Source organism: Buteo buteo, chromosome 23, assembly GCF_964188355.1.
Source record: "Buteo buteo chromosome 23, bButBut1.hap1.1, whole genome shotgun sequence".
Lineage (NCBI taxonomy): Eukaryota > Metazoa > Chordata > Aves > Accipitriformes > Accipitridae > Buteo > Buteo buteo.
This window is the reverse complement of record NC_134193.1, coordinates 11,075,964-11,099,600: the sequence shown is the minus strand read 5'-3', so window position 1 is coordinate 11,099,600 and position 23,637 is coordinate 11,075,964. Positions and strand designations below refer to the sequence as shown.

Below are 23,637 nucleotides of genomic sequence, written 5' to 3'. Positions count from 1 at the left end.
TCCGGGCATCCCTCTGCGGCAGGGGAGTCTCTGCTGCTCCATCCCGGGCACCTCCTGGGCTCCAGAGACCCCCTGTACCCTTCCGCTGTCTGTGTCTGTGTCCAGCCTCACCAGCCCCCACTGACACATTCTTGCTCGGAGCCCAGCGCTGTTCCCCAAAACCTCCCTGGTGCATTGGATATGACCCCTCCAGCATAAGGCCCGGGATGGGTTTTGCATTGCTTTTCACAGATGTGGCTTCATGTCCAGACCCTGGTGTGGACCGTCATGGCCACGGGTAACCTGTTGCACGCAGGTCGTGTCTTGCATGGGGGTGGCCTCTTGCATGGACAGGAGCTGTTGCACACACGGGAGCCATTGCACGCTCAGGAGCTGTTGCACGTGCAGGCAGGCACTGGCAGGGCAGGCAGCAGTGGCAGGGCTGTGCCAGTGAGCGGTGGTTGGTGTGGGACCATCCCCGGCGGGGTGGCTGGCAGAGGCTGTCACTGCACAGATCCTTTCCCCATGCCCTGCTCCCCTACCCATGGGGCTCTTGCCCTTCTCCCTGCGCCCCTCGTTGTTGTATGGATTGTAGTTCTTTTAAAAGGAGATTTTATTAAACAAGATGTTTGAGACTCATGCGAGTGTGTGGTGTGGGGCCAGCTCCCTGCTGCAGGGCCCTTGGCTCAGGGTGCTCCTCTCGGGAGTGGGGTGGGATGAGGGGACAGGGAGGGAGGATGCTGTGGGTCCCCCATCCCAAAACCTTCCCCAGGGAACAGCGAGAGCAGCTGTCCTGCTCCTGCAGCTGGAGCAGCCTCCAAACCCTCCCAAGGGTTTTTCCCAAACCCAGCAAGAACCAGAGTTTATTTTCTTGCTTTTCAATATTTGCCAGGAGAGGTTTCCCCAGCGAAGGGTTGGGTGGGAGCCCCCAGCTGTGCCTGCCCGCACCCAGCCCTGCAGCACCCAGTGCCCACCCGCCCCCATCGCCCCTGGCCCCCAGGGCCGGGCCCTTCACACCTCGGCGGGGGCAGATAAGGGCTATCGTGTCCCCCCATTGTGTGGAGCTTGAGCTCCTCTCCCGGCCCTTTGATCACGTCAGCCCCCCATCAGGCTGATACAATCTCATCTCCTCCTGGTTTCGGCAGCCTGGAGGTGGGTGCTGACTCACCACCAAAGCGCCCGGGCACCATCGGGAATGCTTCGCTCAGCCCCGCTCATGGGCAGCCCTGGGGTCTCCAGCTGCAGCGTCTGGTGGGCAGCATCGCACCCCAAATCACCTGGGACCACCCCAAGGCTCACCCTGGGGAAACCCAGCTTTGCACCCCCATGTCTGAGGTTCCCAAATTTATCCTTCCTTTGCTCTCAGAGCCCAGCAGCCTCTCAGATCATGCCCGGGTTTTTTAGGAAGCTCTAGCTTTGAGTAAAACCCAGCTGCTCCTCCTGGGAAGATGCCCTCGCTCAGGGCACCGTGATAGCAGGGGACCTGTGTCCCCTGGGAAGCCGTGTGCCCACCGCGTGTCCAGCCACGGAAGAGCCATTTGTCCTGGGACACCACATCTGTGCCACAGACAGCCTGGGACAGCCCAGGGCTGTGTGTGGGATCTGTGCTCAGCCCCAGCCTATCTGTGCCTCAGTTTCCCCAGTTGTAAAACAGCAGGGAGGAGCACCTGGTGTGTTCAGGCACTGTGGTGATGTGGGCAATAGCCAAATTACAGCCCGGGCTCAGTAATGCAGAGGCCTTTTTATGAGGGGACAGAACTGGACCAAAATGTCCTCCAGGACTTTCAGCTCAGCTGGCTTTGGAAGCACCAATCCACCATCCTGCCTGCCCAGGCCAGCTGCAGCCAAGCAAACTGCAGTGCCACGGAGGAGCTTTGGCATTCCTCCCAGGGATGGGGCTTCTGAAGATGAACCCACTGCCCAGCCCTCCTCACATGGACCTGGGGTGAAGACTGTGACCGGTCTCTGACTGTGGGGCCCCAACCCGCCACGTGCAGGGCTGCAGCCCACCAAGGTGTGATTGCCTTAGGTGTGAAACTCAGGGGGATCCAGCACAGCCCCAGTGGCTTCTCCATCACCTGCCCCAGGAGAGAAGGTAGGCTGACGGTGAATAAAACATCATCTGTGATCACACACTCTCTTAAAACCTTGTCTCCAAGCCAAACCACTGCCAAACCAGCATGGTCAGCAAAGGGAGGACAAGTGGATGTGCATCTCTGTCGTCCCCCCCCAGCCTGCTGCCATCTCGGTGAGCCGGGGAGGACAGACGCATTTCTTTCTGCTCCTTTTTCCTAGTGGAATCCCACCCGTCTCTGGCTGCATTACAGACCACAGAACTGGGCCCGAGCCTGGAGCATGAGCAGGCTGCAGCCATGGGGGTGATGCCTTCCTCCTCCCGGAGCAGGCAGGAGGCTCTGCCCCAAATGAGACGGACGGCCAAGCCTCGGCCATTGGAGCACAATAACCGGGCACCTCACACAGCGCCCCCAAAATCGTCCCATTGAAATGTATGGGGGGGGCACACACCGAGAAACCCCACTGACTCCCTCCGCATCCCCCAGTTAAAACCATCACTGCCACAATGGGCCCCGCTCCTACAAAGGGGCCGGTTCAAAGTCAACGTCTCCCTTCCCCTCCGCCTGTATATGAAAGGGAGCAGGAATGCGTTTGAGGCCTCGGCGGGCTGGGGGGCTTCCTGGGGGGATGGAGAGAAAGAGCAGGTTGGCAGGAGGAGGGGGTCCGGGCCGGGAACAATAAATCAAAGGGAAGGGGAGTTACTGCCCGGCCAAGGATCTTCTGAAACCCCGGGCCGCAGCGGGAGCCCGGGAGGAGCAGGGCTGATGGCGGCGATTGGAGTCCCGCAGCGAGACTTCCTCTGCCCGCTGGCAGCGGGGCAGGCAGCGCGGCCAGCCTGCCCGCACGGCGCCTGGTGCCGGCAGCCCCGGCAGCGCGGCCCGGGGCCCGGCTCTGCCCCTGGCACGGCCGAACCCAGCTCCTGCGGGAGAAGGTGCCCCACCGGGTCTGGGCAGGGGTCGTCGTCGTCCCCCCACCCCACCCCCGGCAGGTCCGGCAGCCGCGGGGCTCATTCGGGGTCACCCACGTCCCCGCCGATGGGCTTTTTGCATCCTCAGGTCATTTTCCTGGGGCTGCCCTCCCTGCCCAGGGCAGCCTGGCACATGCCCAGCCGGGAGTCAGGAAGGGGCTTTAGCTCCAGCTCATCCTCTCGGTCCTTTTTTTTTTTTTTCCCTTCTAGGAATATCGTTACAAGGGGTGGGGAGTGGGGGGTGGTGGTTCCACTCCCCCCGACATGCGGCAGTGCCATGTGCTGGGCCAGGGGCTGCCACAGGCACTGCGGGTGCCAGCCCCCATGTGCCAGCCGCTAGGTACGAGTCCCTTGGAGCCAGCCCTCGGGAGCCAAAGCAAGTGCTTCATGGTCAGCATCGAACGCCTTCCCCCAGTCCCACCAGCAGCCCCAGCCCCATTCCACCGCCGCGGGGGAGGCTCCTCCAGCCTATCTCTTCGGCATATCTCCAGTGCGAGACGGCGGCAGCAGGCTCCCCGTAATCCGGGTTAATAAACAGGGAGCGGTGCTGGCGGCTGGATCGCCCCTCGCCCTGCTCTGGCTGGGGCCGGGGGGTGCCCGCGCTGCCGGTCCCTGCCTGTCCCGGGAGCCGGCAGCGGGCAGGCAGATCCCAGCGTCAGGATCGGGGAAGCTGCGGGAGGGAAGTGGGAAACACCCGGAGCCGGCCCCGATAGCGGCATTGTGCGGGGCGGTGCAAGAGGAAAGCCCTTCAGATAGAGAAGAATACCAAGCGCCTGCATTGTGGGGCAGATGGGCCCGATAGCCGGGGCTGCAATCAGCTCCCCGGCGGCACACCCAGAACTTCGGGGCCTCGCTGCCTGCCCGGGCCTCCGGGGAGGACACGCTCCCTCCGAGGCAGGGCCTTCCTCTGCGGGGCGAGGAAGAGGACAGGGACGGGGGGAGAGTGAGGGAGTCGGGGAGCCCCAGCTTTGTCCACGAAGCGCTCTGCGGGGCACCCCACCGAGCCGTGAGGCTCTGCCGCTGGGACAGCGCGTCGCAGAGGGCCGAGAGGGGTGGCCGAGCCCTCCTGCAGCCCTCTCTCTGCAGGACGGCACCGGCGGCCCCGGGGCTGACGTCGGGCCGCTGCCCCCGTTTCCGAGAGTGATCCCGGTCCTCTGCCCGTGCCCTGCGGCGCTGGGGGGTCCCCGGGTGGGGGGACCCTGGGTGCTGCCCCAACATTCGGAGGCGTGGGCCCGACCGAGCACCGCCGAGCTGCATGGGGGGGGGCGGGCAGCTCTGCCCTTCCACGCAGATGGGGCGAGCGGGGCCGGGGGGGGTGCGAGGCCCCGCGGCGCGGTCCCTCACCCGCCGGGGCCGACCCCGGCCCTCTCCTCCCCGAGGGTGCGGGCGGGCCACAGCCCACCTTCCATCGCACCTTCCCCCCCTCCCCCCGACCCCCCCTCCCCCCTCGGGGATCAAGTTCACGCCCGACCCACCGGTGCGGGGCCAATGGGGCCGGGGCCCATTTCCATACGGCCCGGCCCGGCCCGGCCCGGCCCCGCCGCCTTCAGAGGCCCCGGCGGCGCCGCAGCAGGGAGGCAGCGGCCGGCGGGCGGGCGGCCGGGCCGAGCCCCGCAGCCCCCGCATGGAGCCCTAGGGCGGCGGGCAGCATGTTCAGCCCCGACGGGGGGCTGCCGGCCGCCCCCTTCGGCCTCCTGCCCGACGCCGGCCCGCCCTTCCCCCGCGGCGGCTTCGACGGGGCGGCCGCCCAGCCGCTCTTCTTCCCCTTCGCCGCCGAGCCCGAGGCCGCCCGCGACCCGCCGCCGGCCCGCGCCTGGCTGCCCCCGCCCGCCGGGCCGCCCGCCAAGGCGGAGGCGCGCCCGGGCCGGCCCTGCCGCCAGCCCTCGCCCGAGCCCCGCGCCGCGGCCTGCTGCGGCCCGGCCTGGCCCGCCCCGCCCTGGGCCGGGCCCGCGGCCCCGGGCGCCGCCAACGCCGCCCTGCCCGGCCCGCCCTTTCCCGGCCCCGCCGCCGCCGCCTTCCCCGGCCCCCCGCTCTGCCCCGCCGCCCTGCAGCCGGGCTCCGGCGGCCTCTCCGGGCTGGGCAGCAGCGGCAGCTCCAGCGGCGCCGCCAGCGAGGGGGGACACTCCAGCGACAGCGGCGACGAGGTGAGACCCGACGGGACGGGGACGGGCGGCCCTGCCCCGCCCCGCCGCCCGGCAGGCGGGCGGCCCCGGCACCCGCCTCCGCCTTGCCGCGCTCCCCTCCGCGCCCCGGGGCCGCTGCGGAGGCGGGGAGCGGAGCCTGGGCTCGCTGCCGTGCCGCCCCGTCGGGGCAGGGAGCTGCCTGGCCCCCGCCCCACTCCGGGCATCGCCGGCCCGGCCTGGCCCGGGCGGGGGCAAGCGGGGATCCCGTCGGTGCCGTTCTGCCCGCTCGCTCCGCCGGGCGGCCCCGGGAGAAGCCCTCGACCGGCCCGACGTGGCCCAGCGCTGGGGCTCGTCCCGGTTGGGTCAGCCGCTCCGCGGGGGGCAGCGCCTCGAGAAGGCCGCTTTGGGGCGAGAAGGGTGGTTTTGGGGATCCGCGGGGGGCGAGTTTTCGCTTGTGCTGCCCGTCCCTTATACGTGGCGCTGCAGGCACATCCCACACAGACGGTCCCCTGCGCCCGTCGCTGGTCCCTCATCCACGGCGCCGAAGCCCGGCTCGGGCGGGACCCGCAGCGCGGTCCCCCCGGGCTCTGCCCCGCCGCAGCCCGGCTCCTGGCAGCCCCCGCCGGCCCTCGGCCCTTCCGGGAGGGCGGCTGCTTCCCCGGCCGCTCCTCCGCGGGCACCGACGGCTGCCGGGGCGCGGGCAGAGCCGGCCCGGGGCAGGGGGTGGCAGCGCTAGTTACCGGCAGGACTGGCAGTTGTGTTTCGGGTTCGTTTTTAATATTTTTCAATCTTGGCGTGATATAAACCCGTCCCTCCCAGGCAAGGACGCCTCGGGGGTAGCACGGCAAGTGATGCCGAGGCTGTTGCGAGGTTCCTGTGAGCTGTTGCAGGTGTGTTGCGTTTGTGCGGAGCCGCTGTCGGGTCCGGGCCGCGGGGATTCGGGAGCCCCCACGCATGCCACGACGGGAGCGTGGAAGGGATGCGCGTCCCCCAGGTGGCAGCCTGCCGCACTGGACGGGGGCTACGAGGAACGGTTTTTCCCGGCTGAGGGAGGATGAGGATTGTCCCGCGACAGGGATGCTCCGGGAGCCAGGAACTAAAAAACGAGACTTGGTAGCAGGAGGGACATCTGTAAAATCCGAAATCGCGCTGCCAATGTGGAAATAGGGGAAAAGATTGCAAAATGCCCGCACAGCAGTTGAGGGCTGTGCTGCAGGGAGAAGGGGAAGCACCTGGGTAAGCAGCTTTCCAGCAGGGAAGAGCCTGGTTGTGGCAAAGAGCTGTGTGAATCCCACTCGAGTCATGGGCGCTTTCATCCTTCGTGTCACATGAGCCATTTCACCTGCCCTGGGTGCAGGTGAGAGAGGGGCTGGCAAGGGGCAGCCCCAGCCCCAGAGCCATGGGGAGGTGGGTGCCCATGCCCCGGGATAGCTGAGGCCGTGGGCAGGTGTCCTGGGGCGCGTGGGAGTGGGGCGATGCTTGGACCATCAGCAAATGTGCCCATCAGTGCTGCCTCTGGTCAGGCCACAAGGGTCTGAGCCTGGGGCCAGATGGGACATTCCAAATGACCCTGGGGGACCCAGGGACCAGGACCTGCTTTCTGTCCCTGGGTCCTTGGGCCACCCTGGGTCTCTGCCACACCAGGCTGGTGTGAGCTGGGCAGTGTGCTGTGGCTGGGGGGTGTCCAGGGGGTCCTGTGTGGGGCGGGGTGGAGGCAGGTTGGGGCCCCTGAGCAGAGCCCCTTGTTCAGGCGTTGGGGAAAACCCCTCTGCCACCCAGCCCATCACCCCAAGGACCCCATTGCCCAGAGGAGGCAGCAGCTGAGCCCACTCCTGTCCCCATTCCTGTCCCATGCTGAGCCCGGTCGTGGCAGCCCCTGGGCACAAGTTCTCCCCTCTCACTTTATCTCTGCCCCTGCCAGGATGCGCCAACCTCAGAAGAGCTGGAGCAATTTGCCAAGGACCTCAAACACAAGCGCATCATGCTGGGCTTCACCCAGGCTGACGTGGGGCTGGCTCTGGGCACCCTCTATGGTAAGGGTCCAGTAAGGGTCCTCATCTCCCCCCCACACCCGGGGGGAAGGGAGAGGCCTGGGAGGGGGATGGAGCACCTGAGCAATGGAGATTTCTGCTCCTTAACGACCTGCAAAGGAGGTGGTGAGCACCAGCCCCAGGGCTCCTGGGGCTCCCAAGCCCTGTTAAGTACTCAAACTGGAAGAGTTTGTTAACAAGGAACTGTCTTAAAATACCTACAGCTGCTTATTGAAGAGTGTTGCAGTGTTTTAAATCCCTGCTGAAGCAGCAGGGAGAATGCATTTCCTGGTCCCCCATGCCCAGTGATGGGCTGCTGCAGGGGGTATCCTGGGGGGGCTGCTGGAGGTGGGAGATCCCCTGACATGGGGGCAGGAGCTGTGTGTGATGCCCTGTCTGACCATGCAGGGAAGATGTTCAGCCAGACAACCATCTGCCGCTTCGAAGCGCTCCAGCTCAGCTTCAAGAACATGTGCAAGCTAAAGCCGCTGCTGCAGCGTTGGCTCAACGAGGCGGAGAACACGGACAACATGCAAGAGGTGTGGGGCTGGGGAGGGCCGGGAGCCAGGGGTACTGCACACTGATGAGCCCTCAAGCTGCAGCTTCTCCTCGCTTTTACACGTGATTTTGGGGGAAGAAGAGGGGAGAGAGCAGCAGGTGTCTTGTGTGCCATAGCAACATTTCACTGCCACGGCTTCAGTCCAACTGTAGGGGGAACCATATCTGCTGGGTATTGCCTTCTGCCAGGCTCGGGGGGAGCCCAAATCCCCCCATAGACACCTTGTAACAACTGTGGCAGCTCCTGTATGGGAGCAGCCAGGTCCTGCTGGAATCTCAAATAAGCTGGAGATGCAGGAAGACATGTCTGCCCCCCCCCACACCAGCTGCAGGCAGTGCTGGGACACTGGGAATGGCCCCAGTCACAGTGGGGTGATGCCTAGTGGACAGTCACAGGGACAAAGCCTGTGCCTGTCCCTCCCAGACCTCTGCAGCCAGCCGCACATGTGTCCAGAGCCTGGTGGGGACGTTACCACCCCTGTGACGAAGTGTATGGCCTCTCTTCCTTTCCAGATGTGCAATGCGGAGCAAGTGTTGGCCCAAGCCCGGAAGAGAAAACGCAGGACCAGCATCGAGACCAACGTGAAGGGGACGCTGGAGAGCTTCTTCCGCAAGTGCGTGAAGCCCAGTCCCCAGGAGATCTCCCAGATCGCCGAGGACCTCAACCTGGACAAAGACGTAGGTTGGGAGGGTTCAGAGGGTGGGTGTCCGAACGGATCTGGTTCCCAGATGCTCGTATCAGGCCAGGTCGATACTGGAAGCTGTGGGAGAGCAGCCAGGGCTGGTAGCCGCCATCAGCCTGGCCGAGCCCAGCCCCTGCAGGAGCTGTGGCAGGGAGGGGGGATGTGCTGGTGAGCCGGGGTGCTGTGGAGATGCCACCACCAGCAGGGTCTACTTGTCACCCACACAGCACCTGGGCTTAACCCCCTCACCCTTCCCTGTCTCCCCTCCCTTGCAGGTGGTCCGGGTCTGGTTCTGCAACCGGCGTCAGAAAGGCAAACGGCTGCTGCTCCCCTTCGGCAACGAGGCAGAGGGGGTGATGTACGACATGAACCAGTCCCTGGTGCCCACCGGCCTGCCCATCCCCGTGACGTCCCAGGGCTACAGCCTGACACCCTCCCCTCCTGTCTACATGCCGCCCTTCCACAAAGCTGAGATGTTCCCTCCAGCGCTGCAGCCTGGGCTCTCCATGAACAACAGCAGCCACTGAACGGGGGGCTGCGGGGGCCAGTGACGGTGCCGCCCCCACACCGTGGCCAGGCTGGCTCTCTGGGGGCTGCTCCTCCCCGCCTTCACCCTGAGAAGGCACGGGCACGGCCTCGCTCCCAGGGCTTGCCTGGGCACTCACTGGGCTGCCTTCAGGTTTTGGGGCACGAGGGGCAGGGGAAGGGCTGGGAGTCTGGCACAGGGGTGGTGCCTGCTCTCTGCAGTTGCTCCCAGCCCTTCCCAGTTATGTGAGTTTACTGGTTCCAGCAGTGTCGGCCCCCCTCTGACCTCTCTTGGGGGGCAGCTGCTCCTGCCCCATTGCACCCCACCAAAGCCACACATGCCCGGGGCAATGAGCACAGCCGCCTGTGCCAGGCCCCAGCCCAGCTGAGCTGCTCTCCTGCAAGACCCAGAAAAAAGTATCTTTTAGATTTTTGGGGTGGGGGGTGGGAGAGGGGTGGTTTTATTATTTTTTTTTTAATGTTTTTTGGTTGTAGTTTTTAAAAAGCAAAAATCTTTGTAGCGATTACTAGTTTCCCAGGTGCCTCTCCCCTGTCACGTAGAGTGGGGCTGGGGTGCTGTGCTCAGGGCTGGGGTCCCCGGCGGCTCCGCCCACCCTCCTGGGCAGCTGGGGTGAGCCAAGGGCTGGAGCATGGGGCTGGAGGTGAGCCCACGCAGCCCCAGCTACCCCTCGCCCCGCGGTGCAGGAGAGCTTCACCCATCTGTGGGCAGGCTGGTGGGGCTTGTTTGGGGGGGGGGAAGTGTTCCTCCCCGGCCCTTGTGCCCAGCATCACCCCGGGTGCCCTGTGCCCTCTCCACTCCCCAGCCGTTGTCCCTCTGCCCCAGCCCAGATGCCCAGGGATCATCTTTCCCTGGGGGGTCCCAGCCCAGGGGGCTGACACCATCCCATCTATGCTGCTAGCACCCCTGTGCCTTTGAGCCTGCTGTAGTTGATGATTTTTATAATTTTTTTCTTAATCATATTCCCTCTGGCAATGAAATAAATCTCAGTTCTTTGGGGCATGAGAGCGAGTTAACTCTTTCCTTGCCTCCCTTGCATCCCTGCTCCTGCACAGTCCCAGGCAGCCCAGCAGTGTGGGTTTGGCTGCTTGCAGGGGCACAGTCGGGCTGGACCGGTGCACCCAAATAGGGTGGACGTGTCCCTGTCATCCCTGCAACACCCAGCTCTTGGCTGCCTGCAGCCTGGCTCACCACAAGGAGTGGTAGCAGCTTGGCCCTGGAGGGACACCAGCTTGTCGGAGCTGGGCCCGCCCAAAGCAGAGGTGGTCAGGAGTAGGGGGGTGGGCGCATCTTCCACCTGGTTTGAGCTGCTAAAAGAGCAGCTTTTGGAAAGAGTAGAAGCCCAGCAGGATCTTGCAGGCTGCTCCAGCAGATGCCCGTGGATAGGGAAGGACCGGGTGGGGATGTAGTGAGAGCTGCTGAGCTCCCAGCCCTGCTGTGGGCAGGGGAGAGGTATGGGAAGCCTAGGCTGTCCTTGCTGTGGGGCTGCCACCCTGACACCGGTGGGTGAGGGATGCTTCTCCCATATGTGTGGTCCAGCCAAGGCAGCCTTGCAGTGGCCGGGCCCGGTGGTGCCAGCCCAGCCAGTCAGGTTGGGGTGGGCACCAGGGGCTGAGCTGGTGGGGATGGGGGGTGCCAGCCCAGCCAGGAGAAGCAAGTGTCTGGGGGATGACACCTCGCTTTTCACTGCCACGGCCTCTGCAGCCTGGTTTGCCACCAGCCTGCGTCCCTGAGGGATTTTTCCACTGAGCAGAAGCAATGAAATGACCAAGCCTGTGGGGAAACTTCTGAAAAGCCCCTTTTTTGGCTCGGCTGCCAGTGAACGATGGGCTTGCTCTCTGGGGCTGGCCTGCAGCCTTGCTCCCGTGGGCCAGGCAGGAGCAGGGTCACTGCAGGCAGCTGCTCATGAGGCACCTTGGGACCCTGCAAAGGTCGGGGCTGCACACCAGGCTGGGTGCCAGCCCTGTGGGGCAGGATCCCCTTGGCTCGCCCTGTGTCCCCGCTTGCTCCCCAGTGCCTGGGTGCCCGAGGCCACATCCCTGGCTGCCCACAGGGTGGGGGCACAGCCAGGCACGGCATCCGCTGGAAACTGCCCCCCCTGCCGCTGCTGCCCTTTGCTGCCTGGCACTTTGGGGGTGGGAGGGCTGGGGGTGCTGGAAGCTGGCTATCAGCGGGGTTGGTAGCAGAAAGCCTGGGAAGGGTGTCACCTCCCCGAGGTTTCTCCACATTTCTGCCATCTGACTTTTCAGCAAAAGGCCAGCCAGGCAGGAGCCCCAGCCCTGCACAGGACCCCCAGATCCTGCTGCCCCAGCCCCCTGCCTGCGGGCACACAGAGCCCCTCCTGCTCCGTTTTCGGTTGACCCAGAAGACAAAACAAAACGGAAATCGGAAGCCACAGAAATCAGAAGAGTGCAGCACACCCGTCAAACTGCAACCCAGCGAGGGCTGGGCCAGGCTGGGTGAGCGGTGGCCAGGGCCAGCACTGGGGCCAGCCTGGGGCAGGAATGTCCCTCCTCTGCTGAGGGGGTGTCACCGCACACCTGAGCCCCGCTGCACCCCAGGCACGGGGAGGTGGGGTTGGGTGACTTTCGGCCTGTGGTAAGGGAAACTAGGGGAAACCTGTGAAAAAATGAGTCGTTTATACCAAGGGGGTTGATGGCACCAAGCTGAGGGTCACATGGGGAGGGCCACAGATGGAGCAGCCGTGTCCCACCCCCTGGTCCTGTCACCCAGCCCCGACATTGCCACTGATCCCACATGGTTGCTTCCCCTCGGGGTACCTGAGCATCGCCCATGCCCAGGGTGCAGGGTGCGTGCACTGCAGGGTGCCAACAGTGCAGGCTGTGTACATGGTGCAGGGTGGCCGCAGTGCAGTGTGTGTGTGGCACAGGGTCCAGCACTGCAGGGTGCTGGTAGTGCAGTGTGGGCAGGGGCTTGGCAGTGCCAAGGGCACACGGAGCAGGCTGCCGGTGCCACAGGGTGCCCACGGGACCAGCTTTGCTCTGGGCTCGCTGTGAGGCTCCGGACGCCACCAGCTTGCTGGCTTCCTGCCACAGCAGGGCAGGCGTGCCGGCAGGGGAGTGAGAAACCACAGCATCCCTCTCTGACTCGGCCTGGCACTGAGCAGGCTGAGATTGCTCTTGAGAGCATCCGGTGTCCTGGCGGTCCTCACCGGCACTGTGACACCCACGGCTCGAGAGTGGGGGTGGGTGCTGCAGAGCTGTGCCGGGAAGTGGTGGAGTAGAGGCTGTGCTCTCCGACCCTGCCGTGGGGTGCTGGGTCCGCCCGAGCTCCCCTGAGGTCGAGTTCTCCACCCCAGCGAGAAATGTCACCATGGGGCCTCTGCCACTGGGGCTTCGCCACCCAGCAGAAGGTGCTGGGGGGGGGCCATGGATCCATCACAACGGAAGACTGGGGAGCCCTGAGCCCCCTGCCAGCCCGATGCCCTGCCCAGCCCCTGCACCACAGGCAGAGCCTCTGCAGCACTGTGTCATTTATTTCCAAAGCACCCTCTCGTCCTGCCAGCACCCCGGCGAGGTAGGTCAGTGTCAGATCTGGGGGGAATTGGTTCTGTTTCACAAGAAATGAAGTCACGTGGAGTTGCTCAAGGTCCCAGTGTGGCAACAGCCAGTCTGAGAAGAGAGGTCGGGGCTCCTGCATCCCTCCCTGCTCCACATCCTGTTCTGTTGGAGGGTGCCCCAAGTTCTCCCCACCCCAGTATCCTCTGTCCAGATGCATCCTCGATGGTCCCAGCACATACCAGCCCCACACTAGGTGTTGAACCAGCTCTCCAGGTCAGGATAGACATGGCCACGGGGCAGGCTGGGGTAGGCAGTGCAGATGGTGCAGATGCGCTCCCTCCAGTCGGTGTAGAGCTTCACACTGTACCTCTTCTGCCAGGCAAAGAACTGCCGGTAGCGGCTGGAGTTCATGGTCTTTAGGAAGGTAGCCAGCTCTGCCAGGGAACCAAAGTCATCAACGTGAATGAAGGAGTCTGCAGGAATGAACTGCTCGTAGTTGGCCCGGGGAGGCCCCAGCACCACAGGCACGGTGCTGGCCATCAGAGAGTTCCTCCAGAGCTTCTCGGTGATATAGTCCTGGTGGATGGAGTTCTCAAAGGCCAGGTAGAACTTGGACTTGGATGTTGTTGGCAAGAGGCAGTCCTTGCAAAGTGGCTTTTTGTTTGCTTTTCCGTATATGTTTACGTGGAGGTACCTGGAGAGGTTTCGGTAGACTTCAGCTCTTTTCTGAGTCCTGTGGTAGTTGCTGATAACCCACGACACCAAGTTGGTCTTTGTGGGGATGTTCACGGTGGCTGACCGGTTGGGCACAAGCTTGCCGTAGGGGATGAAGATGTCCGAGTCCCGTCTGTAGGTCATCACCCAGTTGAAGGTCTGGTTCCATCCTGCTAGAGCTTTAGTGTTGGAGGGGGACTCCAGGGAGACCCACACCCAGTTCTGCCCCGGCGGCCTCTCTTTGGGCAGCCTGTTCCTGCCGGGCTGGAGCCTGGTGTGGGGGAACACCACCACATCCGCCTGGTCCAGGAGCTGCCGCTCTGTGGTGAGCCAGCAGCCCGTGATGCCATATAGCTCATGGCAAATGTCCCCACTGACATTGGGGACCTGCTTCGAGGGCCAGTCCCACACCAGGACCACCAGCGGCTCAGTATGCTTGGGGGCTTCTCCAGAGACCTCAGAGGGATTGAGGAAGCACCTCAGGTTCCAGAGGGTGGTTACAAACACCCCGGCGGTAACCACTGCCTTCACGCCGGGCCGGCCCCACGGTGGCCGTGGCAGCGGCGATGCCCGGGGCATGCTGCCTGGCTGGCTGTCACCTTCTCGGGTGACAGAGCTGACACCTGGGAGAGAGGAGAGACCACCAAGGGCTGTCAGCTCACCTTGCCAGGGGCAAGGGGTGGTGGGGAGGCGCTGGGGCCAGAGGAGATGGAGAAAGGACTTTTCCATGAAACCTGGGCCCCAGCATCACCCCTGACCCCTCTGCTGGCCCCTGTACCCACCAGGATCCCCCGTGCACCTGCTGTCACCCCATGGTGGCTTTTGTGTCACCGTCCTGCATTCCCCCATGCACCATCTCCAGGATGAGCAGGGATGCTGCCAAAGGGAGGTAGAGAACCGATGGGCAGCAGCCATCTGTTCCCCCGCCCCAACTGCCTGGCACCACTCCCCATTACATGCACAAATGATGAGGTCCTTGGTACTTGCTCCGAGCCTCAGTTTCCCCACCTGACAAACAGCCACGGTCCCACTCCACATTTCTTGCTTTGCCCAAGATGGGTCAAGCCTGAAACGCAGCCAGTCTTGCCACAGCCAGGCTTGGAAGAAAGGTGCCTGGGGGTCTGCAGGATAGGGCACACACTGAAGGTTGATGGGGAACACCCTGGGTGCTGCCTGAATAACCCCACAGTGAGGCCCCACCTGTGAAGCAGGGTGTCCCTGGGAGTGACTGGGAAGACCAAAACCCCGCTCAGGGCCGGACTGGAGTGTCCTGCCCAAGAAGTGCCCCCTCAGACCAGCACCATCCTATGGCGATAGCAGGGCTCTCCCCAGGCTCAGGGTGCTCTCCCCAGGCTTGGGGTGCTCTCCCCGGCCACCAAGGGCATGGGGAGCCCCAGAAATCTGCAAGCATGCAGCTTCCGTGCCCCAGACACTCATTTTATTTTTGGGGTGTCACAGATGGCCAGTGCCCCATGGGCAGGGAGAGCAGTGTAGGCAGGGGCTGCTGCTGGTGGGGCTCAGCCTGCAGGTGCGTGGGAACCCTGGCCACGAGACGCTCACCCTGCCACGGTGCCCATCTGCCTGCCTCAGGCCTCCGCCGGTGGTGCTGCACTTCAAGTGCTGTGCTTTAACCAGCAGCACTGATGGGAACAAAGAACAGTGGTGGGGGTGGTGAGGGGGACACTTGGCCGGGCTGGGAACCGGCTGACAGCTCGAGCCCACCTGAGACTGCCAGTCCCAGGCGCAGGGCTCAGCACCCGTGGGCCACCCACAGCTTTCACATCAAAGGTGGTTTCCCTTTCGAGGTAGCCTCTGAAAACACATTAGCTGCCTAAGTCCCACTGCTGGCCAGGGCTGTGGCGGTTCTGCTGTGATTTTGGAGCCTCCTGGAAAGTGGTGCCCTGCTTTCCCACCCCAGCCACTGCAGCTCTGCTGCAAAAAATCCCTTCCCTGCCTTGGCCTGCTCTGTCTGTCCTGCTAAAATACACAAGCTAAGTTTAGGCTCCGGAAAAACCTGGCATCCGAAGTGGGGAGGGTTGGGAAAGCTTTGCCGGCTCCCTGCACCACACACTGGTGCTTTGGGTCCCTCTGCCTGCCGGTCCCCGGCAGTGGGGATGCTGCCCCCGTTTTGAGGATGCTCTGGGAAGGGACACCCCAGTCTGGCAGTGCCAGGAGCTGACCCATTTCTCAGCCCCTCTGCCCATGGCGGGTGGCGGTGCTGAGCTCAGACTTACCAGGGAAGGTCTGGCGTGGTGGCGTGCGAGGTGCCTCTGTGTGTGTCTGCCCGGGCAGCTGCCAGCGCTGGGCTGGGGCACTCAAGGGCTTCCTCTTTTCTGTGGTTTTGCCTCGTCCTGGCCCCACAGCGGGTCCTTCCTGCTGCACGTGGCAGCTGGCACAGCCCACTCCCAGCACTTCCCCTGTGCTACGTGGGCAGTGATGTGACCCACGGCTGGGTGTGTGCCCTCAGGGCGAGTGCATGCCCATGGGCAGGTGGGTGCTCCATGGCTGGGTGGGTACTGGGTGGGTGCCTCACAGCTGGGTAGGTGCCCCATGGCTGGGTGGGTGCCTTGTGGCTGGGTAGGTGCCCGTGGCTTGTGCATGCCCTGTGACTGCCCCATGGCTGGGTGCATGCCCCATGCCAGGGTGGGACACTGTTGCTCAGTGCATGCCCCATTGCAGGTGCTGCCCCACAGCAGTGCCCTGGCACCCCTGGGAGAGGCTCCCGGTGCAGGTGCTGCTCACAGCTCTGTGCCTGCACACCATGCCCTAACCCCTTGTGCTTCCCCCCCATTCTCCAGCCAGGCTGCAGCTCCTTGAAGAAGATGCATGTGGCTTCATGTGGAATTTCAGTTCCCCAAAGGGGTTTCCCAGGTGCCAGGTTTGAAACACGCCAAATCATGGCTCCTTTCTGCCCAACACCTCTCCCATCCCAGCTGCCAGCCGAAGCCCCGATGCCCCAGCTGGGCTGTGGTTTTCCAAGGTACCTGTCCCTGGTTTGAAGTCTGCGGGATAGCCTCGTGTTCCTGCACTGCTCCATGGCTCTCCAGCATTCCCCATGGTGTGGAAGGGTCCCCTCCCAAGCCAGTGGGGACTGGGGGCAACTTCCCCAGCCAGGTTCCTGGGTTCCTGCCCCCATGGCAGAGGGGTGCGAGGGCACCGGGAGGTGGCACGGGGTGGCATGGAGGAGGGGACAGCAGGTAGAGATCCCCGACCCATGCTGAAGCCCTGCCACCCCACCCTGTCCTTGGGCACCCAGCCCTGTGAGGCAGGATGGAGGCAGGGTCCTGAACCCCAGCAGGCTGCTCAGCCCACGGCACTCCTGCCTGTGCAGCTGCCTGCTGGAGCCATGGCCATGCAGGGGGTAAAGCTGCCTGGTGGGGCTGTGCTGAGCCCATGGGGCAGCTCTGCTAGCTGGCAGCTTTGTGTCAAAGCACATCCCACAAACACTCTTTTGCTGAGACCACTAATACATTATGGTTGCTGCTGCTGCTCTTATTATTATCATTATTATTGAAAGCAGGATTGTCAGGTCCAGCTGCCTACCCCGGCACATGCAGCTCCCTCCAAAATCACCCAGGAGCAGCTGAACAGCAAGATGCTCATTCGGCTCGAACTGGAACCAGGCTCTTCTTCGGCGTCTGCTGTCGCCTGTGGCAGAGCTGGCAGGGATGGAGAGGGGCATCAGCCCCACAGCCTCAGCCTGGCACTGCCACTGGCACTGCCTGTAGCCACGACAGGGCCATGGGTGATTCCCTCCTGGCGGGTGCTGGGAAGGAGACGGTGCCTTGCCCAGGTGCTTGTGCTGGGGGTTCGAATGCCCTGCCTGTGCTGGGATGAGTGCAAGCAGGGCCCTGCCCTCAGACTTGCCAAGGTGCGTCCCATCTGCCACCCACAGCCTGGTTGAAAACAGGATGCCAGCCTGACTTTGACTCCCGCTGACTCATCTTGAAACCATCAGCTAAAGCGCCACCAGCAGCTCCTCGATGCTGCCAAACCATAGGCACCTGCCCTGGCCAAGCTGTTTTCTGCCAAAAGGGGAAGCGGGCACGTGTGTGGCCTTGGCAGCGTCTGCACAGAGGGCTGCTGCCCGTGCCCAGGCTCCAGACCTGCCCTTCTCCCGGTCTGGCCACGCATTCAGTTGTTTTCTTTGCTGGCATTGCTGTCTGGGCACCAAGTCTCCCTGAAATCCCTGGCAGGGGAAAAAGAGATGGAGAAACCAAGGCAGAGGGGGCAGGGAGAACCCCAAGGTGTGCAACGCTGTCCCTGGAGCTGGCAGGGGCATGCCCTGGCACACACACAGCTGGGAGCAGGGCCCCAAACTGCTGCCTGGGGGTCCTCAGGCTGCTCGAGCACCCCTGGGGTCTGCACCCCCTGCTGCACCCTTGCTCCCACTGGCTGCCTGAATCCTGGGAGGAAGGATGGCTGCAGCCCTGGCAGCGAGGTGAGGGGCCAGGCAGCGGCTGGGCACAATGGTGTGCCACCACGCCAGGGTGTAGCAGGGCTCTGCGGTTTCAGTGCCACCCTGGGAGCCCTCAGAGGCCAACTGCAGCTCTGGGGCTGGGTGTTTTTTCCTCCCCAGCCATGTCCCCCATTTCCTGTTATCTTTTCTCACTCCCTTTCTGCATTTCTTCCCCTGCATGATTGAGAGCCCAGATACAGGGCGCTGCACAGCTCGTGGGGCACCATTCCCAGCCTGGCCTGCTCCAACCCCACCGGCTGCAGGCAGCACTCCCTGCCTGGCTGGAGCTGCCAGCATTGTCCGAGCTGCTGTCCCCGTCTCCCCCCAGCACAGCCCTAGGGACCAGGGCCACACGGGATGGGGTTGTTCCCCTCTGTGGAGGACAGCAGCGGGGACAGCATCAGCCACAAGGTTTCCATGGGGGATGCAGGATGGGTGGCAGAGCAGGAGGGAGCTTTTCCCTGGCATTTGTAGCCGTCACCCCTGAGTGCTGCCCCAGGACACCCCAGCAGCAGGGACGATGCCTTGGGGGGTACTTGCAGCCAGTGGGTCCAGACACCCTGACCCCCGTGGCCTAGGGACGTGGCAGCACAGTGCCGGATGCTGGGGCTGCCTAATTGCTCCAAGTCAGGCTGGGAGCCAGGGCCAGCTCTGCCTGGGTTGGCTGGGCAGAAGTCCCCAGCACCTGGGGCCAGGCCATGGGACCATCAGCACCAATGCAGAGCAGGGAGCTTTGTGTGGGTGGGTGCTGCCATCTGCAGATGACCCCACACAGACACAGGAGCTTGGTCACCCGCAAGGAAGTCCCCTGAGAGGTGCTCAGGGCCCCATGGAGAAGATGGGCCACCAGGTCCTCGGGGCTGTGCTGCCCCATGGCACACTGCTGGGTCTGTCTCTTGCTGGCCCCTCACAGGGTTTTGTGGTCATGCCAAGCAGAAGAGGAGGTGCAAAGCTCACCAAGACCCACCCAGGGGCAGCAGGAGAGAGGGAGGCAGGAGACCCAGGTCAGGGCTTTGAGCCCATGTCACCCACAGCCCCATCCATGACCCTCCCCACTGCATCCCCCCCGAGCTGGGGACCCACTCTGCTGCAGGGCAGGGTTTTTTGAGGTGTTTCCAGTGTGGGGTGGGGACAACCCATGTGCAATCCCTTGGGAGAAGCCAAGGGTGCATGCATCCTTCCTTCCCCAGGGACCAAGTAAAAGCCATTGCTGAAGCGAGGTCTGGGGGCTGAACCCCCACTGACCTTCACACCAGATCTCCCCTGTATTTCAAAGCCAGAGAAACACCAACAAACCTCAGGGTCATCCCAGTGCAGCAGCCCCCAAGTTACTCATGCCAGCGGGGTGCAGGTGGAAAGGCACTGAGCCAGCCCTGGCCACCCTGTGCTCAGCTCCTCTCGACGCCAGGCAGCTCTGCTGCCTGCACGCCTGCCCACACATCCTGCAGCCCTTCCAAACCAGCCACCCTCCCCAGGGCATGGAGCCGGGGCAACTTGGTGCCTCTCCACCACCCCGACCCCCCGGGGCATCCCTTGTCCTCCCTCACCTCGGCACAATGTTTCACCCAGAAGTTTTTTGAATAATGGCGCTTTGTGGCAGGACAAGGGGAGCTTTTGTTAGTGCCTGGGCAGCTGTTGCAGAGCCTGCCCGAAACGCAGTCACCCTTGGCAACACCACTTGGGGCTGGGGCAGCCAAACGAGTTATTCACAGCTCCCGGCTACACTTGGCCGTGAAAGCAGCATGGAAACGGAGATGGTTAAAGATAGCTGCAGGAGAGGAGAGGGGGCAAAGGAGAGAGGTGGCTATGGACAGGTGGGGGGGAGGGAGGGACAGGTTGTGAAATGAAGAGAACCAGAGGAATGGAAAGAGGGAGGGAGAGATGGATGGATGGATGGATAGAAGGATGGATGGAAGGAAGGATGGACAGAGAGCTGGCCTGGTTCAATGCTTACTGCTGTCGAGGGCATCCTTCCCAGCCTCAGAGTCACAGCTGGGCTGGGGGTACAGCTTGTTGCAGGCAGGCTGGTCCCCTCCAAGAACACAGGTGGGCATCCCACCACTTGTCCGTGGGTCCGGTTGGGCACAAGCGGCGGGCAACTGGGCCCGAGCAGGGCAGGCAGCAGCCAGAATGTGGGGACAGCAGTGCCACCCTCGCATGTGGACCTCCACAGCGACGGGCTGCCCTGAAGCAAGTCTGTCCTGGAGGGACAACGGCCGCGGAGAGGCTCGGTAGGGGGTGACCTCTCTGTGTCTCTGGCGTGGAGAGGAGCAGGGGCGGCTCCAGGGGCAGCTCCTGGGGGTTTCCCTGACTCGGCACCTCCCTGGGGCAGGAGCCCCGCTCCCGGCCCGGCCGCACCCGGAGAGATGCGGCTGCCGCAGCGGCCGCCCCCCCGCCGTGCCCCGGAGGCTCCGTGCCTCGGTTGCCCGGCGAGGAGCAGGATCCACCAGCAAGCGCCCGCCTGGTGGCAAATCCCCGGGGACCCTCGCGGGACGACGGTGCCCTCCGGGCCCGGCCAAGCCTCCCCGCGGCCCGGCCGCGGGGCTCCGGCCTGCCCTGGGCCGCAGGGGCGCCCCGAGGCCCTGGCCCAAGCCGGGCCGGGCGGTGCGGGCCCAGCGGCTGCGGCCCGGCGGTGCCTTTAAGGGGCGGCGGGCAGGCGGGCGGCCCCGGGCCGGGGGCGGTGCTGCGCAAGGCCGGGCCGGGGCTGGAGCTGGAGCTCGGCCCGTTCCCTCCTTCCCTCCTAGCCTGCTGCGGACAAAGGCGGCGGCCCGGTGGGGTATGGCGGTGGGCGGCGGGTGATCCGCGGAGCCGAGCGGGGGGAGCCCCTGCGGCGGGGCTGGGCCCGGCCCGGCCATGGGATTCCTGCACCAGCTCCATCTCCTGCTCTGGAAGAATGTGACGCTGAAGCGGCGCAGCCCGGTGAGCGCGGGGGCGGCGGGCCCGGGCCCGGGCCCGGCGGGGGGTCCCGGGCGGCTGGAGCTCGCCGGCGGCCCTGGGCAGCTGCAGCCGCCGGGGCGGGGGGACGGACGAGGCGAGGCCCCGGAGGGGGGAGGCTCCGCGGGGCGGCTGCGTGGGCCGGAGGGGAGCCCGCGGAGCCGCAGGCCGGGGGCGCAGGAGGGGTGTGGAGTCAGCCCCCCCGCCCCCGGGGGTCCCCGCCCTCCCCATCGCTGCCCTCTCCCCCCGCCGGCCGGGCCCCGGGGCCGAGCGATGTCTGCCCGCGGGGGGCCAGGGAGCGTGGGCGCCGGCCGGGCACGGGCCCACGGAGCGGCCCGGGAGTGCCCCGCCGTGCGCGGCTGCCGGCACGTCCCCCCAGCCCCGGCCTGGGCCCAGCCCGGCGGGTCCCCTCGTGGGGCAGCAACAGTTGGGTCTCACCTGCCCCGCTCCCACCCTGCGTCCGTGGGAGCCGTCCGGGCCCTGTGGCTTCTGGAGGAGCCCAGGGCCGTGGGTTGGACTCCGTCTCCCACCCAACGCACTGCCCTGCACAGCATCTCCCTCCCCGCCACGGCCTGCTCTCTGTCCCAAATGCCCCAGGCTCTTGCTAGCCCTGTCCCTGGTCCCCAGGGCCACCTCTCCAGGCTGGCAGAGCTTTCCCTAAGCCCTCGGTATCCGCAGGCTATAAATAGGTTTCCAAATCATATGTGGGTCAGAGCTGCCTCTCCTCCGTGGGCTGGAGAGGAGCCGCTCCCGCTTTCTGGGCATGAGACTGAGGAATGGGAGGTTCCCGGGGGGCCGGTCCCCTCCCGGGGGTGGCAGAGGTGGCAGGATGGCACCTTCCCTGCTGGGGTCACGAATCCAGCGTAGCCCTGCCCCGACCTCCCCTGCCTGGCTGCTCCTGTGCAGGGCTTCCCTGCCAAGTCCTGCCAGATGGGCAAGAGGGTCCCCCGGCCCAGAGGGACCCCGGGCAGCGGTGCAGGCAGGGGGATGGGTATGCTGGGCACTGAGGGAGCTGGTTATTTTTAGAGGGTGGGGGAGGGTAGCAAACTGCTGCTCCCGAGCTGGCAGTGCTCTCTTCTCTTCCCCCTCCCAAATATCCTGCAGGCCTGATCCTGCCTGCTTTCCCTCGCCAGCAGCCTGCGAGCGTCAGGCCCTCCTCTGACCCGGTGGCTGGAGCACCAGAGACCACCTGGGACAGGGACAGGCAGGGGAGGGCATGGGCATGGGCAGGGCTGGGCTAAGGCCTGCGTTGCAGGCAGGTGCCCGCTGCATCGGCAGCCCCGGTGCCCCCAAAATGGGTGAGGGGGATGATGCTCTTTGGCTGAGTCATCCCTGCTCCTTACCCCGAGTAGAGCTGCTTGGCCACGGCAAGGGACTGCCTGGCACCAGTGTGCCACAGACCCCTGCCTGCAAGGGTGAGCTGACTGGCGCAGCTACACCCTGGCATCTGCTAGCCCTTGGCAACTGACCTGGACATGACTGCTGTGGCTGGTGGGGTTACAAACTGGGTGTGTGCACATCTTTTGGGGACCTGCTTCTCCCTGACCCTCCCCAGCCTTGTGGGCAGCAAGGGGGTGCAGTGCAGGAGGAAGGAGGAGGATGAGGAGCCCAGGCCCAGTCTCCCCCAAGTGTGGGGACTGTCACTGGAATGCCCTGCTTGCTACAGGCAGGGTGGCAAGGGAAGGACCAGCACCTCCTCACCCATCCAGTGATGCTGCATGTGGATGGGGCACGTGGAGGACCAGCCGTGTGCTGGGGCAAGAGTTGCCCCTGGTGCCGTAGGTGCTCATGGATGGATTTGGTGCAGCCCCTGGGGCAGTCATGCCCTGAGGATGTGCATGCCCTTGCATGTCACCTACTTCCTCGCATGTCACCTACTTCCTCGTGCTCCTGCTGCTTGCAAGTCCCACAGTCACCTCGTGCTCCCTGTCTGCACAGGGGACGTCATCCTGCCCACTCCTGGGGGAGTGCTGCCCTATCCCAGCAGCCTGAGAGCAGAGGTGCTGGCACTGGCCAGCCAGGGCAGAGTCAGGCCCCGTGCCAGAGCCCAGCCTCGCCAGCCTGTGCCCTGCTCTCCATGGGTGGGTCCCCCAGTACAGGTCTGCCCTGGCCCCATCCAGAGCTGGATGTTTCACCGAGCGAAACCAACTCCGTATCTCACTGGGCTGATCCTGCTGTGGCAGGCAGAGGCTGGGAGGATTGGAGCAGGCAGGGGGGTAAGCATGAGACCCCTGCCCTGCTGGGCTTTCACCCTGGTGAGGTTGGAGTTGGGGGTTGCTGGGCTTCTCCCAGCCTCACAGAGGGAGTGTGGTGTGTGCCCTGCCCTTGCCCTGCCAGCAGCTGCCTGTTGGCACAGCCCTGTGCCATGGGGTGCTGCCTCGGGGTAAGTGCCTCACCATGGTGCACTTTCCTCCTGGCAACATGCAGAGCAGTGGCCCCAGTGCTGTGGGGTGGGATGGGGAACAGATGCCTCATGTTTGGCTGAGGGTGCTGGGCTGGGACTCAAGAAAGCTGGGGCCAGTCCCCTGCGCTGCCCATGAATGCAGGTGGCCCTTGGGGGGGTCCCTGTCATCCCTGGCACCAGGGGCTGTTCAGGGAGCAGCAGTGGTTTGGGGACAGTCTTTGTCTGCAGGCACTTGGTGAGGGCTTGGCTGGTCTGCTTGAGGATGCAGCGGTGGTGGGTACAGGGAGGCTGTGTGACCAGGTGGCCTTCAAGAGAGGTGTGCTCCTGACTCACAGGGCCACATGTCACCCTCTTCTGTCACCAGATGAGCTCACCTGCAGCCTGTTGAGGGTGATGGCTGGGCACTGTCCTGTGGTGCCTCTGTAAGGTCTCATGCCCAGCCTGTGGGAGTGTTGGACTTTGCCTGGTGCACCTGAGCTGTTCTGGGGACTGCTCTGGTGTTTGGCTGTGATTTTTCTTCTTCTCAGGGCAGAAATTCAGGCAGGAGCCCTGGGGCGATGGAGGTCTGAGTAGAACAGCATCAGTGGCTCTCTGTGGAGGGAAGCCAGGGCTGTGGGTGCCTGAGGATGGGCAGTCAGTCCCCTG

The 23,637-nt window shown here is 64.5% G+C and overlaps 3 protein-coding genes across 7 annotated transcripts in view; 2 read left to right on the top strand and 1 right to left on the bottom strand.

Moving 5' to 3' along the window:
* Positions 1-4,671: 4,671 nt before the first annotated feature.
* LOC142043789 (POU domain, class 5, transcription factor 3-like) lies at positions 4,672-9,956 on the top strand. The gene is made up of 5 exons (XM_075055364.1): positions 4,672-5,166; positions 7,067-7,178; positions 7,584-7,714; positions 8,247-8,411; positions 8,692-9,956. The coding sequence occupies exons 1-5, from the start codon at positions 4,672-4,674 to the stop codon at positions 8,941-8,943; spliced, it is 1,155 nt and encodes a 384-aa protein (XP_074911465.1). The 3' UTR covers positions 8,944-9,956.
* Positions 9,957-12,439: 2,483 nt separating this feature from the next.
* On the bottom strand, positions 12,440-21,060 carry FUT7 (fucosyltransferase 7). Of its 3 annotated transcripts, none has more exons than XM_075055354.1 (2): positions 21,027-21,060; positions 12,440-13,818 (listed from the first exon to the last, which is right to left on the bottom strand). In XM_075055354.1, the coding sequence occupies exon 2, from the start codon at positions 13,772-13,774 to the stop codon at positions 12,731-12,733; it is 1,044 nt and encodes a 347-aa protein (XP_074911455.1). In that variant the 5' UTR covers positions 13,775-13,818; positions 21,027-21,060; the 3' UTR covers positions 12,440-12,730. The 3 variants fall into 3 exon arrangements, with proteins under 3 accessions (XP_074911455.1, XP_074911453.1, XP_074911454.1); XM_075055352.1 differs by lacking the exon at positions 21,027-21,060 and adding an exon at positions 19,609-20,180; XM_075055353.1 differs by lacking the exon at positions 21,027-21,060 and adding an exon at positions 15,430-15,509.
* ABCA2 (ATP binding cassette subfamily A member 2) overlaps positions 20,380-23,637 on the top strand; it is a 36,509-nt gene continuing 33,251 nt past the window's right edge. For all 3 annotated transcript variants that reach the window (XM_075055351.1, XM_075055350.1, XM_075055348.1), the window contains exon 1: positions 20,380-20,573. In XM_075055351.1, coding sequence (XP_074911452.1) covers positions 20,508-20,573 — 66 coding nt within the window. In that variant the 5' untranslated portion in view covers positions 20,380-20,507. The remainder of the gene's footprint in view (positions 20,574-23,637) is intronic.